Here is a 27212-nt window from a genome sequence, read left to right as displayed (position 1 = left end):
AAAAATATAACAAGGTCAAAAAAAAGTATGGTGCCTTAAACAAATTCATCACTTTTTCTTTAGAATGACATCCTAATAGATGTAATCCTAGTTTCTTCATTGCATTTACTTAGCTTATGGCCACATTGATGTTCATTCTTCTTTTTGTCAATTTATTATTTTATAGTGCAGACTCTCATGTTTGCTTTTAGTTGGCTAAGAAATGTCAATGTTTATTCTGACTCCCAAAATTTAGCAAAAAAAAAAAAAAGAGGATTACAAGCATTTATACATACAGCCTATTTTCGCCATTCATGTGTTAGGTTATATGAAGAAATTTCGTAGTGCATATACACTGCTTGCTGTATATTAAAAATTTGACTGTTATTCTTTTCTACGTAGAGTTCATTAATTTAAGTAATGTACAATCGAGGCATCAGTACTTACTGCCAATTCCCATCATTTATGCACTACAGAACTTAAAAAAAAAAAAAAAAAATCCCGTTTCTTAACATAGTTTCATTTTTGTTAACTGTCTACAGGAAATTTGTATTTACAATTACTTCATCAATCAGCAGACTGTATATGTTTTAAAATGCATGGAAACAAAACGTTTTTTCTAGAAATGATTTACTCATTTGGAACCACAAGTAAGCATATGGAGGGCAATTAACTTTTGATTTCAGAACCATTTTGCTAAAATGTACATAACATTATATGATTGCTGTTAATAAGTCATATACATTGTTCTAAGTAATTAAATTCATTTCCTCGCCACTTCTATGTTATCAGGCATTTAATAATAGAATAATGTATTATTAAATGCTATACCATACATTAAGGGAATATCAGAAAAAATAGATAGAACATTACATAACTCCCACAAAATTAAGAAGTATACTTAGCTTTGGATGAGCTAAGTAAATACACCCAGGATTTAGAGAATTCAGTGCACTTGCAACCTACCCATCTGACACGGGGGAAACAGGGCACACCATCCCAACAAGAAAAGATGAACATAAAGGCCACATTAAATTCCTCCACTATGGTAAAACACCTGTCAGATCATGCACTTCAAACTCACAAAATCAACCAGAAAGGCACCAAGTCCCTACTGCATCAAAACCTGGTTTGAAAAAAAATTCAAAAAAGCTTATGAGATGCTGAAACATCATCCAAATCTAAACAAGAATGATGGATTAGTAATTCCAAGAATCTGGAGGAGTCATCTGCAACCTATCTAGCATCCAGAACATGATGACAGAACCCCCAACACAAGAAAACCTTAATATAAGAGAACTATATTTTTGTATATATTTTATTTATTATTTTTTCAGCAGAGGTCAGGCTAGGGTAAACTATTAACAAAGCATATTCATTTATCTTACTTTTGTGTAGTGTTGTCATGTAGCTTATGTCATGTGCATATACGAGGTGGTATCAAAAAGTTGAGACTAGCTCTGTTTACGATAAATTACTTTATCTACGTTTACACACTATCACCTTCAAAATAGTTCCATTGCATATCAATACAGAGCTCCCAGTGTTCTTTCCACTTCTGGAATGTGTCCTAGAAATCTTCTTTTTGAAGCATGTCAAGCACCTTCTGCGATTCACGCTGGATCTATGCAATGATGTCAAAACGGCGACCTTTGAGCTGGATCTTCATCTTCAGGAAGAGGGCGAAGTCTGCAGGAGCCAAATCTGGCGAGTAGGGTGGGTGCGATAGTGAGATCATGTTGTTTCTGGAAAGAAACTCACATGTAAGGAAAGCTCAGTGACAGGGTGCATTGTCATCATGAAGCATCGAGTTTTTCGCGCACCACAGATCCGGTCGCTTTCACTGAATGTCCTCCCTCAGATGCCTTAAAACCTGGCAGTAGAACTTACTGCTGACGGTCTGGCCCCTGAGGATGAATTCTCAATGCACAAAATTGCAAATGTCGAACAAGACGATGAACATGCACTTGGTCGAGCTGCGGACCTGCCTCGCCTTTTTCGGTCATGGAGATGATGGGCTCTTCCACTGTGAACAACGTTCCTTCGGTAATGATCCTGTGGCAGATTTGTCCAGTTTCACGCAGAATTTCACTTTTTTTTTCTAACTTGCTGTCCATGATGAAATTGCAGATGAGGTAACACAAGTGGTCAGAATAGCATCGGTTGCACAGCTCCCGTGTACACAGGACGATGTCTTTTGGCACACTGATTTATGAAGGTAGGTGCTCCCTGTGACTGTGCGTGCAGCCTTGTGCTGCCATCTGTTGGTGTGTTACAAACTTAGTCTCGAAACTTTTTGATACCACCTCGTATATGTTTTCCTGATGATGACCTCGATACAGAGGTCGAAACGTGGAGTAATTATAAGTAATTACTCCAACACGTATGCTTCTGTCTCCAAAAATTCTTCACTATGAAATGAATAACTAGGTTTCAAAGAAGTTTAGTTTTCCAATTTGAAGTGGCATGGTACTTTTATAAAAGTGGATTGTTAAAAAAGTTTGTTTATACAGAGAGCTTGGGAAGAGGGGAGAGAGAGAGAGAGAATACTATAACTAGTTGCCTGATATGATAGCAAAACCTAGAAAATACCACATACATACAAAAAAGTGAACGTTGGGGAATTTTAACCTAATAACTTGATACTACTGACATTCATTGACCATAATTTATTATTTTGTCATAACGCTTTGGAAGCTAGCTTATGAGTTTAGTGAAATTTTTATAGCAGACTGGGCACCATTATCTGCTTAATGTAATTTTTATTTATTTATTTGGTTGAGAAGGGGGTTAGAATCCTCCATTTGATTGAAAGGAAGTAAGTTATACACAATTCAGGAAAACAACAGCTTTCCATTAGAAACACACTGAATATGATTATTATTACCTCAAAGAGAGGTACAATAGCTATTGTATCTCTCTTTGAAACCATTAACAGACAAAGCACTTACAAATGACTAGGCAACCCATTCCATTCATTCACCACTCTCCAAGCAAAAAATCTAATCCTCATGCCCTTGATAACCACACTCTTACCCAACTTCCAGGGATGACCACTTATTCTGTTCCCTCTAACCAAGTGCTGAAACATTTCCCCTGTATCAATCCTATAAAATCCTTTAAGTAACTTAAATGTTTCTATCACACTCCCCCTTCACATATCAACTAATGTTTGTAATCGACAAAACCTCAATCTATCCTTATAGGGAGGATAGGCTGAGGAATAATACCTCCTTTATCTCTGCTTGTTAGTGTGTTCTTCAATAAACAAGTAACCCTGTGAGCTAAACTGGCTGCTTTAGCAATATGCTCTCTAATTATAGCAAGTTAAACTACCGTATTTGTTTAGTTTGTTCAGGAATTTTCTAATGGCTGTCTTTTTGGTTTGCTTGCCAGAAAATCATTATGCCGAAAATGTTATTTACTACTTTTTTTTTTTTAAAACAAAAATCTTTAGCGATTATAATTTAATTTCACAATAATGTGAAAAGCATGCACTGGTCCCAAGAGTAGTGCTTCCCTATATCTTACAAAGCATACCTTCAATTTAATGATCCTTCAAATAGTCAAACAGAAAATCACTTTCCCAACAAGGTCAGATAAATGGTACATTGCATAGTGTTGACAATATTTGAGCAAAAATAAATGCTTTTCTTGAAAGGAAATAAATGTTTTAAATTCTTCATTTTTCAATTCCATGATTAATTTTATACTATACTTCTAGAAATAGGTTGTTCCAGAAGGTTAAGTACATAGGGAAGCACTACTCTTGGGTCCAGTGCATGCTTTTAACATTATTGTAAAATTTGAAAACACCTATTTTCAAATTTTACTCCAAAAAGAAGATTTTTTTTCCCTTTGTTATGTAGCTCCCAGCCATGAAAGGTTTTTTGCTGTTAACTAATAGTATATTTGTACTGCGGGCAGGCTAAGGATTTATTTTTATTTTTTTTTGAATTTTTATATTTTTACAATCCAGAAGACCTACCCTAGAGATCAACGGAACTTTATCGAGCTACTTCAGGTATTTAATAAACAGAGTGGTGGTTTCAAACTGAGCAATTAAATTTATCTTCCACCTAAAGAAAGTAACAAATGCCCATGCCCACAATAGGATTTGAACAAAAAGCCTGTTGGTTAGAGAGCAAATATGCTAACCACTTAGACAATTATATATCAACAATATTTATTAATAATGTTATATATTATTATAACAATTTTTTTCTACATTAATTATTCAGTTCATAAAAAAGCACTCTTCACTCACAGTGTTTGAATGTCATTAGAATTTATGAATTATTACACAACTCACTGCACAATGCTTACTGCTTACTCAACAAACACTAAAGTATCTCCTTGTTAATTGTAATCCAGAAATAAATCAAAACTATTTGTGGTTTTTGACAGTAGCTTTTACTGCCAAAAACTACACAAATGTTAAATATTATGATCAAATTGCTATGTGACTCACTGCTCATTAAATACACTGTTAATGTGTTAATTTCTAATAACATATACAAATATTCTTTGATAAAGAGCATCCACCCCTATTACTTAAAAGTTTGGGAAATGTAGAGTTATTGTGGATACAGGAAAGATATCATATAGAAAATAAGAGAATTACTTTTCATTAAACATCTCATACTATGTAACAGTTTTTCATATTGATGTAGGCTTTTTTTTTTTCACAGCTTCTAAGTCTTTTATATTCTAATAATATTAACAACTGTTTCCATTACTTTTGGATTATTAAAGGCCATTTCTACAGAGCTTGCTGAAGATCCCAAATTTATCTTAATCACAAGATAATACAGTATACATGATTATACATAAAAAAAAAAAAAAAAAAAAAAAAAAAAAACATTGGTATGCATTATAAAAACACACGAAGAAAAGAAACAAGGAAATAAAAGAACTTAACATTTTATGTTTATTGATTTTCTTGTTCTAATCAAGTCAAAATGATCAAATAAAAAATGAGAATATACATTAATTATACAGGGGTGCTTAAGGGTCAAAGCATTATAACTGAGAGGAGACCTCCACATAGCCTTTAAAGGAATGTGGAGAACCGATCAGGACACCTGACCTAATGCCCAATCCTCACCTTCTCGTGGTACACCCCGTTGGGTACCTGGATACTGAACGAACGAGGATGGGCTGGCAATTTGGGATTTAGCCGACCAAATTATATTCTTATTGGCTTAAACCAAAATACAAAATGATGGTACAACGTGACAAAATTTCATTCCGGATGGAGCGTCGCCCAGTTAAACAAGCCCCCGTTGTTTTTGCCAGGGAATCAGGGTGAACAGCAAAAAGTCAGCTACCGGAACAAATCTGAAAACACGCCCCAACTCAGCATCACCAGAGTTAAAGATCAGTATTATCAACATAAGAAGCCTGAATGGCAAGGAAATGGAACTAGCTGAGGAATTAGATAAGTACCAGATCGACATAATAGGGGTTACTGAAACAAAAAAGACAAAAACTGGTTAGATCTTTTGGAGCACTAAATAGAAAATCTTATATTCTGGTAATGACAAGGAAAAGAAGAAGTAGCCATAGTATTCAACACTAAATACAAGGCTAATCTTCTTGAATGGCAGGCAGTCTCAAGTAGAGTAATGTGGGCAAATATCAGAATGGGGAATTGGACAATGACACTTATTTGTGCATATGGTCCCAAAGGTTCTACTAAGGTAGAAGTGGAGGAATTTTTTCAGGCTTTAGAGAAAGCAACTGACACAATGAAAAGGGAAAAGTTAGTCCTTGTTGGGGTTCTAAATAGCAGAGCAGGAAATGATTGTGAGACATACAAAAATATTCTGGGAAAATTTGGAGAAAACAGCAAAGCAAATAATAATGGCAAATACCTGTTGGATTTCTGCACAGGACATGGACTGGTTATTACTAACACCATGTTCCAACATAAAAATGTGCACAAATTCAAATGGAGAGAAGAGGCAAGGAATAAGAAAAGTCTCATTGACTATGTTATTGTTGGTAGTGATGTTTTCTCACTGGTGCAGGACACCAGACTGTACAGAGGATTTGAAATTAGAAGCGATCACTATTTAGTCTTGAGATGGATAAAATTGAATTTCATATTGAAAAGAATAACATGTAAGAAAGTTTTAAAGCGAATAAAAGTTGAGCAGCTCTCAGGTGTGAACCGTAGACTAAAATATTATTATTACAGGTATCTCCATGGAGTCAGTAGACTCATCGCGGGAGACCCAAACTAGCAAAACAATATCTGTCATATCTCTTCTTGAATTCATTTACAGACGAAGAGCTCACAACGAAGTCAGGCAATGAATTCCACTCATTCACCACCATCCAGGCAAAAAACCTTGTTCTGACACCTTTGTTAACCACACTCTTCTTTAATTTCCAGGGATGACTTCTTGTTCTTCCATTACTGTCACACAGCTAAAACATTTCCCCTGCATCAATCCTATAAAAACCTTTCAGTAATTTAAATGTTTCTATCATATCCCCTGTTCTTTGCCTATCAACCAATCTCTGCAATCCACAAGCTCTCAATGAGCATTTTTTACATCACTCACCAACTTGGTTACTCTTCTCTGAACCCTCTCCACAGCCTCCTCATCTCGAAGGAATCCACGTGACCAGACCTGAGCACAGTAATCCAAATGTGGAGGTATCAACGCTTTATAAAGGGGAATAATAACCTCTTTATCTCTGGATGTCAGTGTGTTCCTCAACAACCAAAGTAATCCTATGTGCAATCTTGGACACCTTAGCAATGTGTCTTCTGAACTTCATCTCCCTATCTACCAACACCCGTAAGTCCCTAGCCTCATCAATCTCTTGGAGTACCTTTCCATCAATGTAGTACACAGCTGGTAATCTTTTAATCCCAAAATGCATGACTTTACACTTTTCCACATTGAACTGACATCCATTATCTTTTGCCCATTTAAATACACAAAGATTATTGAAGAAAAAATGAAGGAGTTTGAGAACAGTAACGAAACCTTGGAGATTCAGAGGCAAGCCTTGAAGAAAACACCGACTGATTCAGCCAGAGAGGCATGTGGTGAGGTTGTCTGCAAGGATAGAAGAATCAGAACTGCATGGTGGATACAGGAAGTTAAAGAGGCAGTGAAGGAAAAGTAGAAAGCATATCAAAAGTTCCTGGCAAATAAGTCAGCTTGTGCTATTAGAGAATACAGAGACAAATGTAAGAAAGCTAAACACTGTGTAAAACTAGCTAAACAAAAGTCATGGGAGGACTTTGGCAAGAACATAGAAAATAAATATCAGGAAGGTGGCAAAATATTCTGGAGGTTGTTGAAGAAGCTTAGGAATGGAGGAAAGAGTACTTTAAAAGGAGTTAGAGATAATAAAGGTGACATGAAAATGGGAGATAAAGATATCCTTGAAGTATGGAGTAATTACTTCGAAAAATTGCGAAATGAAACAAGCAGTGATAGTACAAAGGTAAAAAACACTCAACAGGCATACAGTCAGGAATACATATCCAAACTTGAAGTAGAAAAAGCCGTCAAAGGCTTGAAATGTGGAAAGGCAGCAGGAGTAGATGATATTCGACCAGAAATGCTGAAGTATGGTGGAATAAAAGTCTTACACTGGCTGCACTGCATAGTTCAGAAAGTCTGGACAGAAGGACGAATTCCCGATGATTGAAGTAGAGCTCTCATACTACCCATATATAAAAAGGGAAATAAAAACGGAATGTGAAAATTACAGAGGTATTTCCCTACTGAGTGTTCCTGGCAAGATTTATGCAAGTATACTTGAGAAACGGTTGAGAAGAATTGTGGAAGAAACACTTGGCGAATAACAAGCTGGATTCAGGCCAAATAGAGGCTGTCAGGATCAGATCTTCACTTTACGACAAATAGTTGAGAAAGCATGGGAATATAACAAAGACCTGTATTTAAGTTTTGTCGATCTGGAAAAGTCGTATGACAAGGTGCCAAGAGAGAAGCTATTCAATATGCTGCAGTTATATGGTGTCAATGGGGCATTATATCAAGCAATCTTCTTCTTCTTCTTCTACGCGTTATTCCCGCTTCCTATGCAGAGTCAGCGTGTTACTTTAGATGTGACTTCTTGTTAGTACTACTCCCAACTGACCCGTTGCCTGGTCTGCCACTGGGGGGATATATTTTTGACTGTAGAGGCGTATGTTCACGGGGCCGGTTTGCCTGTTTGCGGGATGAAAAACGCCAGATAAACTGTCGGAAAAAACCCTACTGACCGTGCCCAAGATCGGCTAACTTGGCTATGCCTGAGGAAGATCCTCAAATTCCTCATGTCTACAACGGGAATCGAACCTGAGACACTCCTTCCCCAGGCATATGGTTGCGAAGCGCAAAGCCACTAGGCTAACCGCGCGGTTTATCAAGCAATATTTAGTCTTTATTTGAGTTTTAAGTCAGCAGTTAGAATTGAAGGAAGTACAGGACGATGGTTTAATATTAAATATAGTGTGAGACAAGGATGTACATTATCCCCTCTGTTATTCATTATCAATATGGATCACATTATGAAAGAAAGTGGTATTAAATATGATATCAAAATTGGAGATATTAATGTCATCTCTTTGCTTTATGCGGACGATGCATACTTCTAAATAAATCCACTACAAGTCTGCAAGATTCTCTGACTAAACTGAATAACTGTTGTAATAGATGTGGTATGAAGGTCAGCAATAAAAAGACGAAGACAATGAAAATAGGCAGAATCGTTGAAATTGTCAACTGCGTTGTGAATGGAGAACCTGTGGAACAAGTAAAACATTTCAGCTACTTAGGCACAATTTTTAGTGAATATGGTAAATTAAATATAGAAATAGACAACAGAATCAACAAAGCTGGTACGGTAGGAAGTCAATTGAATAAATTCATATGGAATAAGAGAGAAATTAGTCAAAACACTAAATTAGCTGTATTCAAGACAGTGTTCAAACCAGTTTTAACTTATGGATCTGAGGGCTGGGTCAGAAGGTAAACACTTGACCAAACACTAGTGACCACAGATATGAGAGTCCTGAGAAAGATTAGGGGCATGAACAGATGGCATCAATGGCAATATCATATTAAAAACGAGGATATTAGGAAAGAACTTGACATTGTCAGCATCCAGGAATGTGTTAGCAGAGCTAATCTCAGGTGGTATGATTACTCAAATAGAATGGGCGAGGAAAGATTAGCAAAACAAGTGTTCTCTGCCAGGTTGGCAGGAAAACGACCCAGAGGAAGACCAAGATATAGGTGGATTGATACGGTACAAAATGCTTTAGACGATAGAAATATAAGATGTGATAATGTTGGAGTCTTAACAAGTAACAGACTGATTTGGTGGAAAATTGTAGATAGGAAGTTAGTAATGATGTAAATTTTTCATGTAGTACTATTGTTATGGCCTCACTTTCCTTATAATTCTTATTTTGCTCATATAATTTACTTCGTGTCTTTATCGTTAATAATTCCTTAATTCAAATCTTTCTGTTAGAACCTTAATTATACTTCATTAACTCCTTAATTTATGCAGTCTTAACATTTACTTTGGGCCGGTAACAACTTTAAGGATATTGCACATGGGCAGAAGACAAAGAGATTTCCAATTGATAATGGGGATTCCTTTGTTTCTTTGCTGGTAGTGGTTCTATCTTCGGATTCAGAGAAAATTTCTATTATACCGTGCCACCCTGAATCCTAGATTTTTGAACAAAGAAAAATCAAAGAACCAGAACTAAGCATAGCACACTGTCTTTAATTTCTTGAACTATATGAAGGAGTTCAAACCTCATCTATCTCTAACTTAGTTTGCAGTCGTAGCCTCCCTATAAATTACCTCCCGCTGTGGTTCGATTATTTGTGAGCAGTGCAATAGAAAATAAAATCAGGCAAGTCAACTATTGAATCTAAAGAAAACATTTAATTACACTCTAGTCATTGGCACATGCTTGCTTCAATATCAATCTCAATGAAAACATAATTATCTAACCTTTCTTACTCTTTCTTAGCATGTATAAGTATCAGTTCAATTAAAAGATTCTATCAAAGGTAAATCATGAGTTTAAACTCCACAATCTTCTTCTTCTTTCACTACGCATTTTCCCGCTTCCTATGCAGGGTCCGCATGTTACTTAGATGCGACTTCTTGTTAGTACTACTCCCAACCGACCTGTCGCCTGGTCTGCCGTTTGTGGGGGGGATATATTTTTGACTGTAGAGGCATATGCTCACTGGGCTGGTTTGCCTGCTTGCGAGATGAAAAACGCCAGATAAACTGGCAGAAAAAACCCCTACTGACCATGCCCAAGACCGGCTAACTTGGCTATGCCTGAGGAAGATCCTCAAATTCCTCACTTCTACGACTGGAATCGAACCTGGGACACTCCTTCCCCAGGCATATGGTTGCGAAATGCAAAGCCACTAGGCTAACCGCAGGGACAGTTTAAACTTAAACTCCACAATACTAAAGGTAATTCATTCATTGACATTAAAACTTAGCCCTAATTTCTTCATTCATGTCTCAGAGTTACACTGCCCTCTTAAACTATATCTCTAAAGTCCTTGCATAAAATTCACAACCCTCTAAGCTTAATGTCCAACTAATAATCACAGTCTTTCTTCTTTTATACATTCACTAAACAGATTAAAGTTTCTACTTTACCAATTGCTGGGGAACTATTAGAACATCACACATATCACGGTATAACATCAACACCAGGTCCGCCTTCCGTTCTGCTTGGTCAGCATTACCCCTCTGAATGGTCTGGACTGGATATATTTCCGGCGACGAAGGCAGGTGCTCGCCGTTCACTGGTCACCTGCCTCAGCATGGCTTAGCTGTCTCTGCAGTAATCAGGAACTCAGCTCTGCTGGGCAATTCCTTAGCCAGCAATCTCTCAATGAGTCCTCGGCATTCTCCCATGCTTTCTGTTTCCACGATCCTTCCAAGGAATGGGGACGAACATCAGCAAGCAAAGAGGACGACAAAAAAAGGCCTGAGCTGGTGCTGCTTTGCATTTTAAATCCCCCCCCACACAACACTTCCTTACTACGTCATTAAATTTCTCCCTCTTTGCTCACGTCACCTTACATCTCCCAACAACTGCGCCATAATCTCCCCTAGCATGCTCTTCGGTGTGTGTGTGGGGGAGGGACATGCTCTCCTTCCACCGAGCACGTGTACTTGGCGTACGTGTTTTGCTCCTTGCTATCGGTACTTAATCCGATTAGTCTTTTCCCAGCCACATACAAAATAGTTATAAAATTTTAGCAAAGTCAGCATGGCTTAGCTGTCTCTGCGGTAATCAGGAACTCATCTCTGCTGGGCAATTCCTTAACCGACGATCTCTCAAGGAGTCCTCAGCATTCTCCCATGCTTTCTGCTTCCACGATCCTTCCAAAGAATGAGGACGAACATCGGCAAGCAAAGAGGACGACAGAAAAAAGCCCTGAGCTGGCACTGCTTTGCTTTTTAAATCCCGTGCCCAACACATCCTTACTACATCATTAAATTTCTCCCTCTTTGCTCACGTCACCTTACATCTTCCAACAGCTGCGCCATAATCTCCCCTAACATGCTCTTCGGTGGAGGGGGGGCTCTCCTTCCACCGAGCACGTGTACTTGGCATACATGTTTTGCTCCTGGCAATCGGTAATTAATCCGATTTACTTATAAAATTTTAGCAAAGTTTAAACAATGGACTATTCACAGTAAATACATTACAACACTATGGACAAATAAATAGACTCTTAATTTATTATTGTTGCTGGTAATTTACAAGCAATTTTATCCATCTGATATATCAGTATATGCCAAAATGTAAGATGCATGTTAAGTTCTGAAGAAAATATAAATTAATACAGTTTCAGTTTCATTCAGAACTTCATATCCTGTACATCCCTTTAGGGTACATGGCAGGAGTTTGATGATTAGTTATAGTGGTTTAAAAATCAGCTCCATTTAAGTTGAGAGTTTTATGTTCACAATTAGCATTCAAGGTATTAAAATATAACATGTTTGACCAAAAAAAAAAATTTCTACTAATTCTTACCAGACTGTATCATCCATTTCTCCTTCTTCCATTGACTCATCTTTGTCAATAACTGTATCAGTAATTGCATCATCTTTAGAACTAAACAGTGTGATATTGTCGAGATTGAATTCACTAATGATGTTTAATCCTTTGAAGAGTTAAAAACAATCCATAAAATAATAGTTAATAATATTCAGGGGAAAAAATATTAATTATCATGGTAATATTTAAATATAAGTCAAAGTTTGAGGATTAAGCAAGCAAATCATACAATCAACAGCAAGCCATACTATTTCAACTCACTTGAAAGGCTTTTTAAAGATTTGATGGATGGATGAAATGATATTTCAATTTTAACTGCATTGCACAAATATCTGAAAAACAGTTAAATATAGGGTGGCCTGTAAGGTCATGGAACATGTCATAGAAAGGGTCCATCTTTGTGAACCAACTGCATAAATTTTTTAACACCACCATATTTTAATTAGTTATGAAAAACCCACATCATGTAAATGACTTCCATTTTTGGCTTCACAAATAACATGATCTTTCTACAGCGTGTTCCATGCCATATGTACAACTGCAATGAAATAAAATTTGGAATATATGCTAATAATGACGCATAGCAGATAACATATCCACATCTGGAAGACCATGTAGATCAGTGTTTTTTTAGATAGTTCTGTGAAAATCTGGATAGGTTTCTGAGAGAAGGCAGACATAACTTGTATTAGATGTGGTTTCTGAAAACAAAATCTTCCATGAATTGGGGAAAATACTATCTGCCAAAACTATGTGCATACATGAGGATGGACTTTATTGTTGCTATGGGAGGGACATGACTCATCACTTATGGCAAAGTAGAGGTGTTAATATTAATGTAATTATTTCTTAAATTTATTTACTGATAACATGAGTAAACAGTGGAAGTTGCACTTCTTTTTAAAACAATAGATTTTTTATTAAAATATTTTTCACATAACTGTAAATTAAAAATTTCCTTTGTATAATTTTTTTTTTTTAAATGAAACTTTTAATAGGAATGTGCTTAAAAAAAAAGTTTTATGTAGGGTTCTGCAGGCTCAAAAAATTGAAGAATCTAGAAGTGAACATGAACAGCAGAAATATCAGCCAGGGAAAAAATATATAAAAACAGATAAGAAGTGCAATTCATTATTACAAATAAGTGTGCTGGTGTTGCCCCGGTATGATAATTGGTATGATAATGCAGAGTGGAGGAGAAAAGCAGTGATAACAAATGACATGATAGCAAGAATATGTATGAAGAGAGGTTTGGAATAGTGGATGCATGGAGTACACATGAGGATAGAAGGGAGCTATATGCAAGAGATGGATTACACTTGAATTTAGAAGGATATAGACATTTATTTGGAGAAAATGTTGTTTTCTGGGCAGGTGAGTGTCAGGGCAGAGAAACTAGAATTGCACAAGTGGAACATAGCAGGGATGGCTTCATGTGGGGATAGCAGCTTGAGAGATGAGTGGGTCTACACTACCTGGCTCAGCAATATAGTATGAGGTGAATAATAATGGCTACAAGAATACTGGCAATGCACTGGTTTTTCTGTATACAAATGCCAGGAGCATTAGGAATGCAGGGAATGAGTTTGTGGCATTGATTGAATCAGTCTCTCCAAAGATTGTTGGTATCCGTAAAATTCTGTTAACTGAGGAGGATGTTCCAGGGATAGAAATTGAAGGGTATAGCATATTTCTGCAGGATAGGGAAGGTAAATGTGGTGGTGTAGTGTTACTCATGATAAGAGATGAATTGTGCCCTCTCAGGATGGAGAATCACCGTGGAGATAGCACTAATGGTTTTGAGAGAAAGATGATGTGAGATAGATGTTTATAAGACATGATATTTAGTGGGATGTTGCTAAAGACTAGGGAATACAGATGGCAATGAGCACTAAATGTTTAATTATGTGCAATTAATTTGGCAAGTGCAAAGTGATTAATCATTATGAGAGACTTCAATATAAACTGCAAAGAGGATGCAGCATTCACTAATGGTTGAACTAAATTTTTGGATTTCTTGAAGGACAACTGTCTTAGGTAAGATGTGGTGGAGAGAACACTAAGATCAAGAGTTTTGAATTTGGTCATAGCATCAGAGGATCTGATTATGACTGAGATGTCATACTTGCCCCAAGCTCGTGAGAGTGACCATGTAATCCTGACCTGGAGGATGAATAGGCATGTAGAGGTATCAAGGCAGAAGGAATTTATCTGGCATTGAAACTAGAAACTAGCTTGAAGCAGTAAAATAGATGAAAGAATTTGAAGGAACAGGGGTCAATAGTGCATGAGAGATACTTAAAAAAAAATTGTTGGCAGCAGTGACAGGTTGTATACCTCAAGTGAAGAAGATAAAGCAATCTGGAGTCAAATGGATGACAAGAGAAATAAAAGCAGAATTGCGGATGAGAAAGATATTATGGAAGGCATAAAGAGAGAGAGAGGGGGGGAAACAGCAGTTGCATGAGAAATATAAGGCTCAGGCAGGGATGTAAACAGGGATGGATTAAGATGGCTGAGGGCCCTTGGTAGTAAAATTTATGGAGCCTTTAAAAAGCATTTATATACGTTTATATACATATAGGCTACAAAGAGAACTAGGGCTTCACTATAACAAAAAATTAAACACACATAATATGTGATTTAATATTTTTATTTCAAAACATTGCAATAAATTTTATTTATAATAACATCAGGCATAAAATATATAAAAATGAAAATTACAACAAAATAATAAAATATTTTAAGAAAAAAATGAAAGAAATATATTTAAGTTAGAGTAAAAAGTTAAATTTTCTTTGATTTTTCTCTGGTAAATTCAATTATTTTCGAAGTATTGATGTTATTTAATATTCCTTTATTTTGGTTTAACCAAAAAGAATACAATTTGGTCGGCTAAATCCCAAATTGCCAGCCCATCCTCGTTCGTTCAGTATCAAAGTAGATACCCAACAGGGTGCACCACGAGAAGGTGAGGATTGGACATTAGGTCAGAAGCCCTGGTCGGTTCTCCGCATTCCTTTAAAGGCTATGTGGAGGTCTCCTCTCAGTTATACAGCTTTGACCTTTAAGCACCCCTAGAAAGCAAGAAGAAGAAGCAAGAAGAAAGCATATCAAAAGTTCCTGGCAAATAAGTCAGCTTTTACTCTTACAGAATACAGAGACAAATGTAAGAAAGCTAAACAGTGTGTAAAACTAGCTAAACAAAAGTCATGGGAGGACTTTGGCAAGAATATAGAAAATAAATATCAAGAAGGTGGCAAAATATTCTGGTGGTTGTTGAAGAAGCTTAGGAATGGAGGAAAGAGTGCTGTAAAAGGAGTTAGAGATGATAAAGGTGACATGAAAATGGGAGAAAAAAGATATCCTTGAAGTATGGAGTAATTACTTTGAAAAACTGCTGAATGAAACAAGCAGTGATGACAACACAGCGGTAAAAAACACTGACCAGGCATGCAGTCAGGAATACATATCCATACTTGAAGTAGAAAAAGCCATCAAAGGCTTGAAATGTGGAAAGGCAGCAGGAGTAGATGATATTCGACCAGAAATGCTGAAGTATGGTGGTATAAAAGTCTTACAGTGGCTGCACTGCATAGTTCAGAAAGCCTGGACAGAGGGATGAATTCCCGATGATTGGAGTAGCGCTCTCATAGTACCCATATATAAAAAGGGAAATAAAACTGAATGTGAGAATTACAGAGGTATTACCCTACTGAGTGTTCCTGGCAAGATCTATGCCAGTATACTTGAGAAATGGTTGAGAAGAATTGTGGAAGAAAAGCTTGGTGAAGAACAAGCTGAATTCAGGCCAAATAGAGGCTGTCAGGATCAGATCTTCACTTTACGACAAATAGTCGAGAAAGCATGGGAATATAACAAAGATCTGTATTTAAGTTTTGTCAATTTGGAAAAGGCATATGACAAGGTGCCAAGAGAGAAGCTATTCAATACGCTGCAGTTATATGGTGTCAATGGGGCATTATATCAAGCAATACTTAGTCTTTATTTGAGTTGTGAGTCAGCAGTTAGAATTGAAGGAAGTACAGGAAGATGGTTTAATGTTAAATCTGGTGTGAGACAAGGATGTACATTATCCCCTCTGTTATTCATTATCTATATGGATCACATTATGAAGGAAAGTGGTATTAAACCTGATATCAAAATTGGAGATGTTAATGTCAGCTCTTTGCTTTATGCGGATAATGTTATACTTCTAAATAAATCCGCTACAAGTCTGCAAGATTCTCTGACTAAATTGAATAACTGTTGTTATAGTTATGGTATGAAGGTCAGCAATAAAAAGACAAAGACAATGAAAATAGGCAGAATCATTGAAAATGTCAACTGTGTTGTGAATGGAGAACCTGTGGAACAAGTAAAACATTTCAGCTACTTAGGCACAATTTTTACTGAAGATGGTAAATTAAATATAGAAATAGAATCAGCAAAGCTGGTATGGTGGGAAGTCAATTGAATAAATTTATGTGGAATAAGAGAGAAATTAGTTGTATACAAGACAGTGTTCAAACCAGTTTTAACTTATGGATCTGAGAGCTGGGTCAGAAGTAAAACACTTGACCAAAGACTAGAGACCGCAGATATGAGAGTCCTGAGAAAGATTAGAGGTGTGAACAGATGGCATCAATGGCAATATCATATTAAAAATGAGGATATTAGGAAAGAACTTGACATTGTCAGCATCCAGGAATGCATTAGCAGAGCTAATCTCAGGTGGTATGGTCACTTAAATAGAATGGGAGAGGAAAGATTAGCAAAACAAGTGTTCTCTGCCAGGTTGGCAGGAAAACGACCCAGAGGAAGACCAAGATATAGGTGGATTGATACGGTACAAAGTGCCTTAGACGATAGAAATATAAGATCCGATAATGTTGTAGTCTTGACAAGTAACAGACTGATTTGGAGGAAAATTGTAGATAGGAAGTTAGTAATGATGTAATTTTTTCATGTAGTACTGTCATATGCTGTACACCCCTTGAGGGTACATAGCAGGAATTTGATGATGATATTTCTTTTTCCATATACAATATCACCATATTGTTTAATCTTTTCTTTGACATTATACTTCTTAGGTAGTTTTTTTGTCCTTTTTAAAATAGAAAAAAGATCTTTCTCCCGATGAATTGGAAATAGGAATAATCAAAAAAAAATTTTTTTTTAATTATTTCTACATTTGGAAAAGTTGGCAACGTTTCTCTTGCAGCCTGGTAAACTTGCGTGGCAGTATTGAATTTATCTTTATCTCCTTTTAAAAATAGTAGAAACTGTTCCAATTCATCATCAAAAGGCATAATATCTGTAACGTTTTTATAGATGTCTTAATTTTCCCACATAGTTTTTTTTTTCCTGGAATCTTTTTCCCCCCTCTGAGATCATGGCCCCCCAGGCGACTATCAGATCCAACACTCGCTTGATCTGCCTCTGACTGTAAGCATAGATAAATTAGAACATGAAAGGAGACCAGAGCTCAGACAAGTTCTTTTGCAATGTGGCAAGCAGGAGAGAAAATGATAATGAACAGATTACCTTGCTGGATGGAGATGAGACTCAGGTGGCAAATGCATATAACATAGTTGAACTATTTAATGATTACTTTATTAGTGTTCCATCCTGGAACATCAGACTCTATTTCTAAAAGGATAACATGTGGTAAAGTGTTAGAAGTGAATGAAGAGGATTTGTGGGAGCAGTATCAGAGAGTAGAAAGGTTGCAAGTGGAGTTCCACAGGGTTCAGTACTGGGACTACAAAAAGATATTCAGTTGTTTGCAGATGATGTGAAGCTTTGGAGGGTTATTAGTAATAGTGCTGATGTTTTGGCTCTTCAAGAGGATTTGAATAAGCTGGTAAGGTGAGCAAATGAATGGGAATATCAGTTTAATGCAACTAAGTGTAAGTTTTGAAATTTGGGATCCACAGACAGGATGCTTCATATTTGGCAGAATTGTACTGGAAGAAGTGGAGGAAGCAAGGGATCTTTTGGGGTGATTGTAGATAGAAATCTGAAGTTCAGGGGTTGTGAAGACATCAGAGAATTGCTGCAATGCTGAGGACGACAGTGACCACGAGAGATAAAACATGTCTGGATTTCAGTGCTCAGATTTGGTCTCTGGGATTTGGAAGGGGGATGAAGTAACCTTGGAGAGGCTGCAAAGACATAACAAAAATATCAGGTCTGTACAATGTTGATTATGAAAATAGACTGAGGGTATATGTAGACTGCAGTGCTTGGAAGACAAAGGGGAAGGAATATGATTGGGACATTAAGCAATTAAAGGGTTATCATATTAAAATAGGAAGTTTTTCATATGAGAGAGGGAAAGGAGCATGGAACCAGGGGCCATCCCTGGAAGTTACAAAAGGAAGCAATAAGGAGCAAAAGGGTAAGAGTACGTTTTTTGCATGGAGAGGGGTAGGAAAATGGAATGCACTGCCTGAAAGGGCAGTGAAAGTGCAAACGATGGATGAGTTTAAGAAGTGGTATGACAGGCTTTGTATTGACTAGTGTTGACCTCCCACAGTGAGACCTGGTACACTACGGAGGTCAGGAAGATAATAATAATAAATTATGCTTTGCTTCCTGAAAAGTCTACTACTAGTGCACAAAACTGAAATATAGAAAAGTAAAAAATAAGTTAACAGAAAATAACCAAGAAGTTATTAAAACTAATTAAAATGCTGCCTTAACCTCATTACTATCAATTTCGTGATATATAACCTCAAGAGGTGTATAGAATATTATGACAGGACTACATGATTAGGTTTATATTCTTACTGATCTCGTGTTGACAATTTTCCTCCAAGTCAGTCTATCATCTTGTCAGCACTACAATACTGTGTTGAAAGAAATATCTTATATTTCTTTCTTCAAGGACACTTTTGAGTCCATCGATTTATCTAGATCTTTTTCTCTGGGTCTCTTTCGCTTGTTTTACTAATCTTTCCTCACCTATTCTTTTTAACTGACTATATCAACTTAAATTATTAGCATTAATGTTGAAAGTATTTCACTTGGTTAGACTATAATAAATTTAGTTTAATCCTTTATCCAAGTGTGAGCAAACAAAGTTTGCACCTGAACGTATCTTCAGGATTGGGGTAAGTTGGTACAACACCGGGCAACTCGTTGCAAAGGTGGAGCAAGCTAACACCACTCCTATCTCAGTATCTCCCATAATGCAAAACACATCTCCTTGTGGATATGTATAATATTATGCATTAAGGGAAGGGCCACTACCCAGACTAGTTTTGACCTTTACTGAGGTCTCTTCAGTGGGAGCCAGGCCCAAGTGGAGATACCAGGCAGAAGCATTAGCAAGGTCCTCTACCTATAGGAGTTGCTAAACGGTGTGCCACCATTTTATTAAATTACTCTGGATTTAGAGAAAGATGTTGAAAGTTTATTTTTCACTTGGTTAGACTATAATAAATTTAGTTTAATCCTTTATCCAAGTGTGAGCAAACAAAATAAGCCCCTGAAAGCATCTTCAGGACTGGGGTAAGTTGGTACAACACCGGGAAACTCGTTGCAAAGGTGGAGCAAGCTAATACATATCCGCAAGGAGATGTGTTTTGCATTATGGGAGATACTGAGATAGGAGCGATGTCAGCTTGCTCCACCTTTGCAACGAGTTGCCCGGTGTTGTACCAACTTACCCCAGTAGTTCTGAAGATACTTTCAGGCGCAAACTTTGTTTGCTCACACTTGGATAAAGGATTAAACTAAATTTATTATTAGCATTCAGGAATGTGTGAGCAGAATTAATAGCAACTTCTTTCTAAATATCTTCATTTTTAATATGACTTTGCCATTGATTCATGCCATCTGTTCACTTTCCTAATTTTTCTCGGAGTTCTGATACCTGTAGTCTGTAGTCTTGATAATTTCCATTTTCATGCTTAATTTACATCTCCACTAGAATTTGTACCTAAACAGCTGAAATATTTTACATGTATAGATATTCAATTGAAAATACAGCTGAAGTTTTCTATTCCTGTCTATTTTCATAGGTTTGGCCATTTTATTGCTGATTTCCTATTAAATTTATCACAGCTATTCAATTTTGTTCAATAATCCTGGAGACCTGCACAGGATTTGTTTAAGAGTACATCATCTGCATAAAGCAGAGTGTTAAATTTGATATCTCTGATTCTAATATCAGGTTTGATGTCACTTTCTTTTATAATGTGATCCATATAGATAATGAATAAGAATGGAGATAGTATATGCTACACCCTTGTCTTACATGTGAATTAGCATCAAACCTTGAATACTTCTTTTACTTCACTGAATTCTAACTGCTGACTTACACCCTAAACAAAGACTATGCATTGCACTCTATAATGGTCTATTTATCCCATATAATTGTAGCATTTTGAAAGGCTCTCTCTTTGGCACTTTCTCATATGCTTTTCCACATCTACAAATCCTAGGTACAGATCTATGTTATCTCTATATTTCTCAACTATTTGACATAAAGTAAAAATGTAATACTGATAACCCCTGTTTGGCCTAAATCCAGCTTGATCTTCCACAATTTTTCTTAGTTTCTTCTCAAGTATGCTTGAATAAATCTTATCTTAAACATCTAGTAATAAAATTCCATAATTCTGTAATTCTTGCATTTGGTTTTATTTCCCATTTTATTGAGACTATGAGAGCCCTACTGAAACCCAGAATTTGACCTTCTGATCAGTCCTGAATTCAGTACCGTTGATAGGGTGTAGCATAGAGGCAGCCTGCCTCACAGTGCGGCTTAATAATGGTGCTTGTTCAGCCATATTGTGGTAGGTCCTGTCGATTCCTGTTAGCATAGCATGTGCAGAAAGAAGTTTTTCCAAGCTTAAACTGATTAAAAATTATTTGCAAACAGTAATGACCCAAGAAAGATTGGTTGGTCTAGCAACTATATCGACAGAGGCAGGCATAGCTTATAATTTAAATTTAGAAGAGCTTATAAACAGTTTTATTGTGTGATATTCCCATAGCAAACATTTAATTAATATTATTATGTAATCATTTTGCATTGATGTTTCTCTTGTAATAAAAACAAAATAGGAATTGGAGATTTTCTTATAATTTTGTCTTATAATCCATCGGGACGATATTTAATTGTTTGCCTCAGGGCACAATCTAATCTGGTGATGGCCCCACCTGAATTATGCAGCAGCAACTGTAAAACTTTCATACTTCTATATTTGAGCATTTCTAGTTGAATATCATCTAGTGAAGTTGCCTTTCCACATTTCAGGTTTCTTATGGCCTTTTCTATCTCAAATATATATATATATATATATATATACATAGTCCTGAATGCACTCTATTTTAATATTTTCTTGTTTCATTTAGCAGTGTTTCAAATGAAATGCTCCAGACATTGAAAATATCAGTTTTCATATTACCTTTATTATCTATGATTCTTTCTCAGTATTCTTTCCTCCATTTTGATACTCCTTCAATAGCCTCGAAAATTTGCCACCTTCATGATATCTCTTTCACATGTTTACCAAAGTCTTGCTATGACTATTCTTTAGCTGCTTTTACACATAACTTGGCTTTCTTGATTAAATTTAATTATTTTTAAACATTCTTATATATTTTTGTTTTCAATATATTTATTATCATCCTGCTTAAAACTAAGTGATGATCACTTCCAATTTCAAATTCCTTGTATACTCTTGTATTCTCATAGTCAATAACCCTGCCTGAATTATGCAGGTTGCTGTCACATAATTCGGACAAGGCCATCACCAGATTAGATTGTGCCCTGAGGCAAACAATTAAATACCATCCTGATGGATTATAAGACATTCTTTTTTTCTTGTCTCTTCTCTAAATGCGAATTTGCGCACATCTTTATACTGGAACATGGTATAATTGACATCTGTATGTGTCCTGAACAGAAATCCAATGGGCACTTACTATTATTATTAGCTTTACCCTTTTCTTCAAATTTTTCCAAAACATTTCTACATGCATGGATTCATTACCTACCCTGCTGTTTAGATTATTAATAAAGACCATCTTTACCATTTTCCTTAGGTCAGCTGCTTTCTCTAATGATTAAAAAATTCTTCCACTTCTTTCTTTGTAGAAACTTCTCTGGGACTATAGGCACAAATAAGATTCATTGCCCAATTCCCCATTTTGAAATTTTCTCCATAACTCTACTTGAAATTCTCTGCCAATGAAGAAGTTTATCTTCATGTCTTTCAAATTCATCGTAACATTTGTGAATATTAGAAGTTTGATTACAGTCTATTTGGTAGGTTAGCGGCCTTCATCAGAGTTTACAGAGAACAAGATGTGGCTGGCGAGGGCACTGACTCGGATTCTATTATAAGAGATGTCTCTTTTGTGCTCTTCAAGATGGAGAAAGATTGATTTTTCAGTTTGTCTGTAGTAAGGTTTATTTACCACAACTACAAATAATTCTGTATACTCCTGGGAACTGAAGATGGTGATGTTTTTCTTTTGGCTGACTAAGGATACATTGGAGTTTGGGTAAAGCAGAGAAGCACGTTTTGATGTCAAACTTTGTTAAAATTCAGGCCAGTTTGGGGGAGAGAGGGAACTAATGTAAGGCAAGGAGATGTAAGCTCTGGGGTAGTAAAATCTTCATTAGTTTGTTGACGACGGTGAAAAAGAAGTTTCTCAATATTTTTTGGCACGAACCCATTATTGACAAAGGTCTTTTTAAGAAAATTAAGTTCATTTTGAAACTCTTCGTCGTCTGATAATAAGGATCTGTCCTGATATGCAAGAGTAGATATAATGCCATATTTCTGTGGAGGAAAGTGGTAAGAGGGTGTGTGTAGATATCTATCTGTTTGTGTTGGTTTCCTGAAGATTGAAATTTTAATATTATCATTACTCCTGGTTAGCTTTATGTCTAAAAAAGAAAGACAATTATTAACTTCTAGCTCAGAGGTGAATTTGATGTGATGAAAGTTATTTAGATGATCTAAGAAAACTTTGAGGTTGTCTGGGCTGTGTTCCCATATAAGAAAAACATTGTCAATATAACAGAGCCAAATTTTAGGTTTCAGTGGGGCCGAACAAATTGCTTTTTCTTCCAAGTCTTCGAGAAATATGTTTGCTAGCACTGGGGAAAGTGTACTACCCATGGCTAGATCGGTGTTTTGTTTGTAGATCTTGTCTTCAATTCTGAAGTAGCCTGAGTTGACACAATGAGTAAGTAAAGCGAAGAGCTTCTTTGATAATTTGTTCTTGAGAAGCGTGTCCTGAGTTGGTACATTTTCTGAAAAAGCAAAACTACATCGAAGCTTACCGTCATGTCTGATTTGTTCAGTTTTAGATTTTTGATATTGGAAACAAAGTCAGCTGAATTCTTTATGTAAGAAGAGGAATCTGTGAGATGTTTTAAGGAGGAGGCGAGATATTTAGGTAAGATGTATGTGGGCAAGTCGATACCTTCAGCTATGGGTCTTAAGGGAGTATTTATTTTGTGAATCTTAGGAAGGCCATACTCCCAAGGGATAAGAGGATGAATGGATCACAACGAAAGGTGGATATTCCTTGGTAATTCCGACGCTGATTTTAGAAGATTGTTGGTCCTATTATGTGACTCTCTTGTGGGGTCCATATTAAGTTCAGAATAAGTATCTGTCTCTAATAATTCAAGAATTTTGTAGTCTGTTTTATTCAGAATGTGGCATTTCCTTTGTCAGCAGGTAGACGTATCCTGGAGTCAAAAGAAATCACCCTTGATTCTACCCACATGAATAACAACCTTAGCTACAATTTGCCAGATTCACATAGCTCTGCTGTTCGGTGCTGGCGTTCTTGCAAGATCACACGCAAGTGTATAAATGTAGCAAGAACTGATGTCCGGGCTCCAATTTGAACTTAACTGTAGTTTTTTGATAGCTCTGTTGTTGCAGCGTGTAATGTTTCTGTCAGTCTTTTTTGTATATATCTTTGTACTTTGATACCTGACGAAGTTGACTTACCAACTAGTTGTGTCTGTATTAAACTTTTATTCTTAATTATCTCATGGATTAAGCCATTAAAATTATTGAACATGTTCATAAACCGAGTCAATTTGCATACAAATATATATATATATATATATATAAAACTCGATTTACACAACAGAAACAAGAAACTTACAAATCATGATAGCATGCTACTGCTTTGATCATCTATTAACCATAGCTTGCCCTCTGGCAAGTGACAAATAAAATTAAAAAGAAATAAATAAAAATTAAAAGCATGCAGCAAAAATAAATAATAAATAAATAACGAATAAAATAAATTAAAGAAAACTAAAAAGTATTTTTTAAAAGCTTCCAATGCACTGTCACTACCCTTACCTTCCCATCCAACAACCAACACAATGATACAGAAACCAGTATACTCTTCAGCTGGTTATAATTCTCTGCTTTGTTGTTCAGAATGCAACCTTTTCTGAATGGAACATTCATAAATTTAGCCACTTGTCAAGTGGGTACTACCTGATCACTGTCACCAAGTGGAGGCAGAATAATTGCAAGTTTAACTGAAATCCCCTCTGACACTATAATCACTCCAATACTCTTTGACCTTGAGTTCCTTCTATCATATGCTAATTCAGGAAATTGTCTTACAACAGGTCAATAAATTTAGTTTCATTCTTCTAATGAGATTTCACTGCTACTCAGTCAATGTTCAGATAATTAAAGCTGCCCCTGCCCCATTAAGATTGCTCGTGCCTCAGCCAGCATTTCACTAACTACCAATTCACTAGGTCTGTAACAACATTCCACTATGTAAACGTGTGGAAAGGCTTATGCATTCGTCACACATGTTGAATTGGATTTTAACGGTAATTATGCGAACACAGATCGATAAGAAAATAACTCTGTATTTATTAACTTAAAAGCTAATATTTCGCTGGTATTATATCCAGCATCTTCAGAGCACACAAACAAAGTTTGTTACAACAGCGAGACCATCACAATCTGGTGTAACAGTAGGACTAGTATAAGTAATTGCAGCGTGCAACACAAGACTAAAGTCCTAATTAGGTGCCATCTAAGTTAAAAAAAAAAAAAAAAAAATAGTCTGAAGTTTTGAAAAATACTAGTCCAATTAGTAGTCTTTGAAAGTTTTGAAAAATAGTAGTCCAAAGTTATGAAAAAATAACAATAATTTGGTCTTAGGATGACCGTCTCCCAAATCTTTGGTAAATTTACACAGCCATACTTGTTGAGGTTTGGAGTATGTTTTAAGGCTTCTGTTGATTCCAGGAACAACCTCTCCGACTTGTAGAAGCTTGTGTGCAGTACTTTTGTTTTTTTCCAATTGATCCTGTGTGCAGGGGTATCCAAAGCATGGTCTGCCAAACCTGACTTGCCATAGTAAAAGTGCTGGATATATTTTTTGTGTTCACTGAGGCGGATGTCCACAGTTCTTCCTGTCTGTCCGTAGTAAGCTCGATGACTTGAACAGGGCACTTCATAGACTCCTGGATGTGATAAAGGAGTGAATCTGTCCTTAGCTGAATGAATGAGATTTGCCAATTTCACAAAAGGTTTAAATATGGTGCGTAGTTGGTGTTTGTTAAGAACCCTAGATATCTTTTCAGATGTGCCTTTGTTTGTGTGCTCTGAAGATGCTGGATATAATACCAGCGAAATATTAGCTTTAAAGTTAATAAATAGTTATTTTCTTATCAATCTGTGTTCGTATTAATACCGTTAAAATCCAATTCAACATTCCACTATGTAATTCTGGTAGACAGGCTTATATGTTGGTTACTCATTACTTATTTTTCAGGAAATAACAATGTATACTAAAATATTAACTATAATAACTTTAATTAATGCTTTCCTATATTTCAGCAAAGTTATAGTGCCATCATGAGGGATCACTAAAACAATGATATGTGCACACAGGCACTAACACTGGGCAAATGAGGCTGAAGAAATTCTACTTTTGAGAGAAACTTGTGACATGAAATTAAGAATTATTACAAGTTTATGTGTGGCATTCAGTATATTTATGTGTGGCAATGATCCAGTATATTTAATATAATGCCAGATATTTCAGTTCGAAAATAAACTATCATCAGTGGCTTGGCAGAAAACAGTTTTTTACAAGGTAGAATATTAACAATTGATCATTTAAAATTAGAACGAGCTGCATGATGTTACATTGCTAATCAATATATCATTTCACTGAAGAAAGGTAAACATAAGAGTGCAGAATAAATTACATGTATAAATTTACAATGTCATACAAAAAACTTAATTTATAAAATCATACTAAAGATATCATTAGACAGATGTAATATCTAGAAGGTGTTAATTAAAAAATAAATAATAATAAATAATAATAATTAATGTGTTATTCGGATTACACTTTTCCATATTTTTGACAAGGATAGGCAGTCATTCTGATTCAAGTTAGGGCGTTGAAGTAAGGCCTCAGCACTCTCTTTGAATAGGCATTGGAATTTATACCAACATCTGTGTAGAAGGTAAGTTTTGGACAGATAATGTTGTGGTTTTGTCTCCATGTTACACCAATCCAGACATTGAATTTGTTGTAAAGAATATAAGATTGATGTTCTTGTATTCTATTTTCTATAGAGGGTGTGGTTTGTCCAAAGTAAGAAAGATAGCACTCACATGGAACTTGGTATACACCAGGAAGAGAGAAAGTTCAGCGTTTATCTTTAGACGAGAGGAAATAAGTAGATATTTTATTAATAGGAATATAAGTAGCTGGTAGATCATATTTCTTCAAAATTCTTGAAATTGGTTCTGAAATTCGGAGATATATGGGATTGGAACTCGACGTATGGATTCTTTGTTGTTTTGGTTTGTAGGATCGAACAGATCCTTTAGGAGAACCCATTTAATTTCATGTATTGTTTGATAGTAGAAAGTTTTTTCTGTAAATGATGGGGAGTTGAACAATTAGTTCTAGCTCGTCAAATTAAACATTTTATGATTCCTGTCTTTGGAGAAGGATGATGAGCAGATTGTTTGAGAATGTAACGTCCATTAAAAGTGGGTTTTCTGTAAACAGATATTGTTAATGGTGAGCAGATGAGAAGGATGTCTAAAAAGGATAATTTGTTTTTCAATTTCCATGGTGAACTTGATACGAAGGT

General features: G+C 36.0%; 1 protein-coding gene across 2 annotated transcripts in view; it reads right to left on the bottom strand.

Moving 5' to 3' along the window:
- The window catches only part of Hpr1 (THO complex 1-like protein Hpr1), a 311940-nt gene that overhangs the window by 144250 nt on the left and 140478 nt on the right, over nt 1-27212 (bottom strand). For both annotated transcript variants that reach the window (XM_090391220.1, XM_090391221.1), the window contains exon 8: nt 12047-12176. In XM_090391220.1, the coding sequence (XP_090247346.1) occupies nt 12047-12176 (130 nt within the window). The remainder of the gene's footprint in view (nt 1-12046; nt 12177-27212) is intronic.

Source organism: Typopeltis vanoorti, chromosome 4 (genome assembly GCF_054136105.1).
Source record: "Typopeltis vanoorti isolate ZY-2024b chromosome 4, IOZ_Tvanoo_1.0, whole genome shotgun sequence".
Lineage (NCBI taxonomy): Eukaryota > Metazoa > Arthropoda > Arachnida > Uropygi > Thelyphonidae > Typopeltis > Typopeltis vanoorti.
The sequence above is the reverse complement of the archived record's forward strand: the minus strand, read 5'-3'. Positions and strand labels throughout refer to the sequence as shown.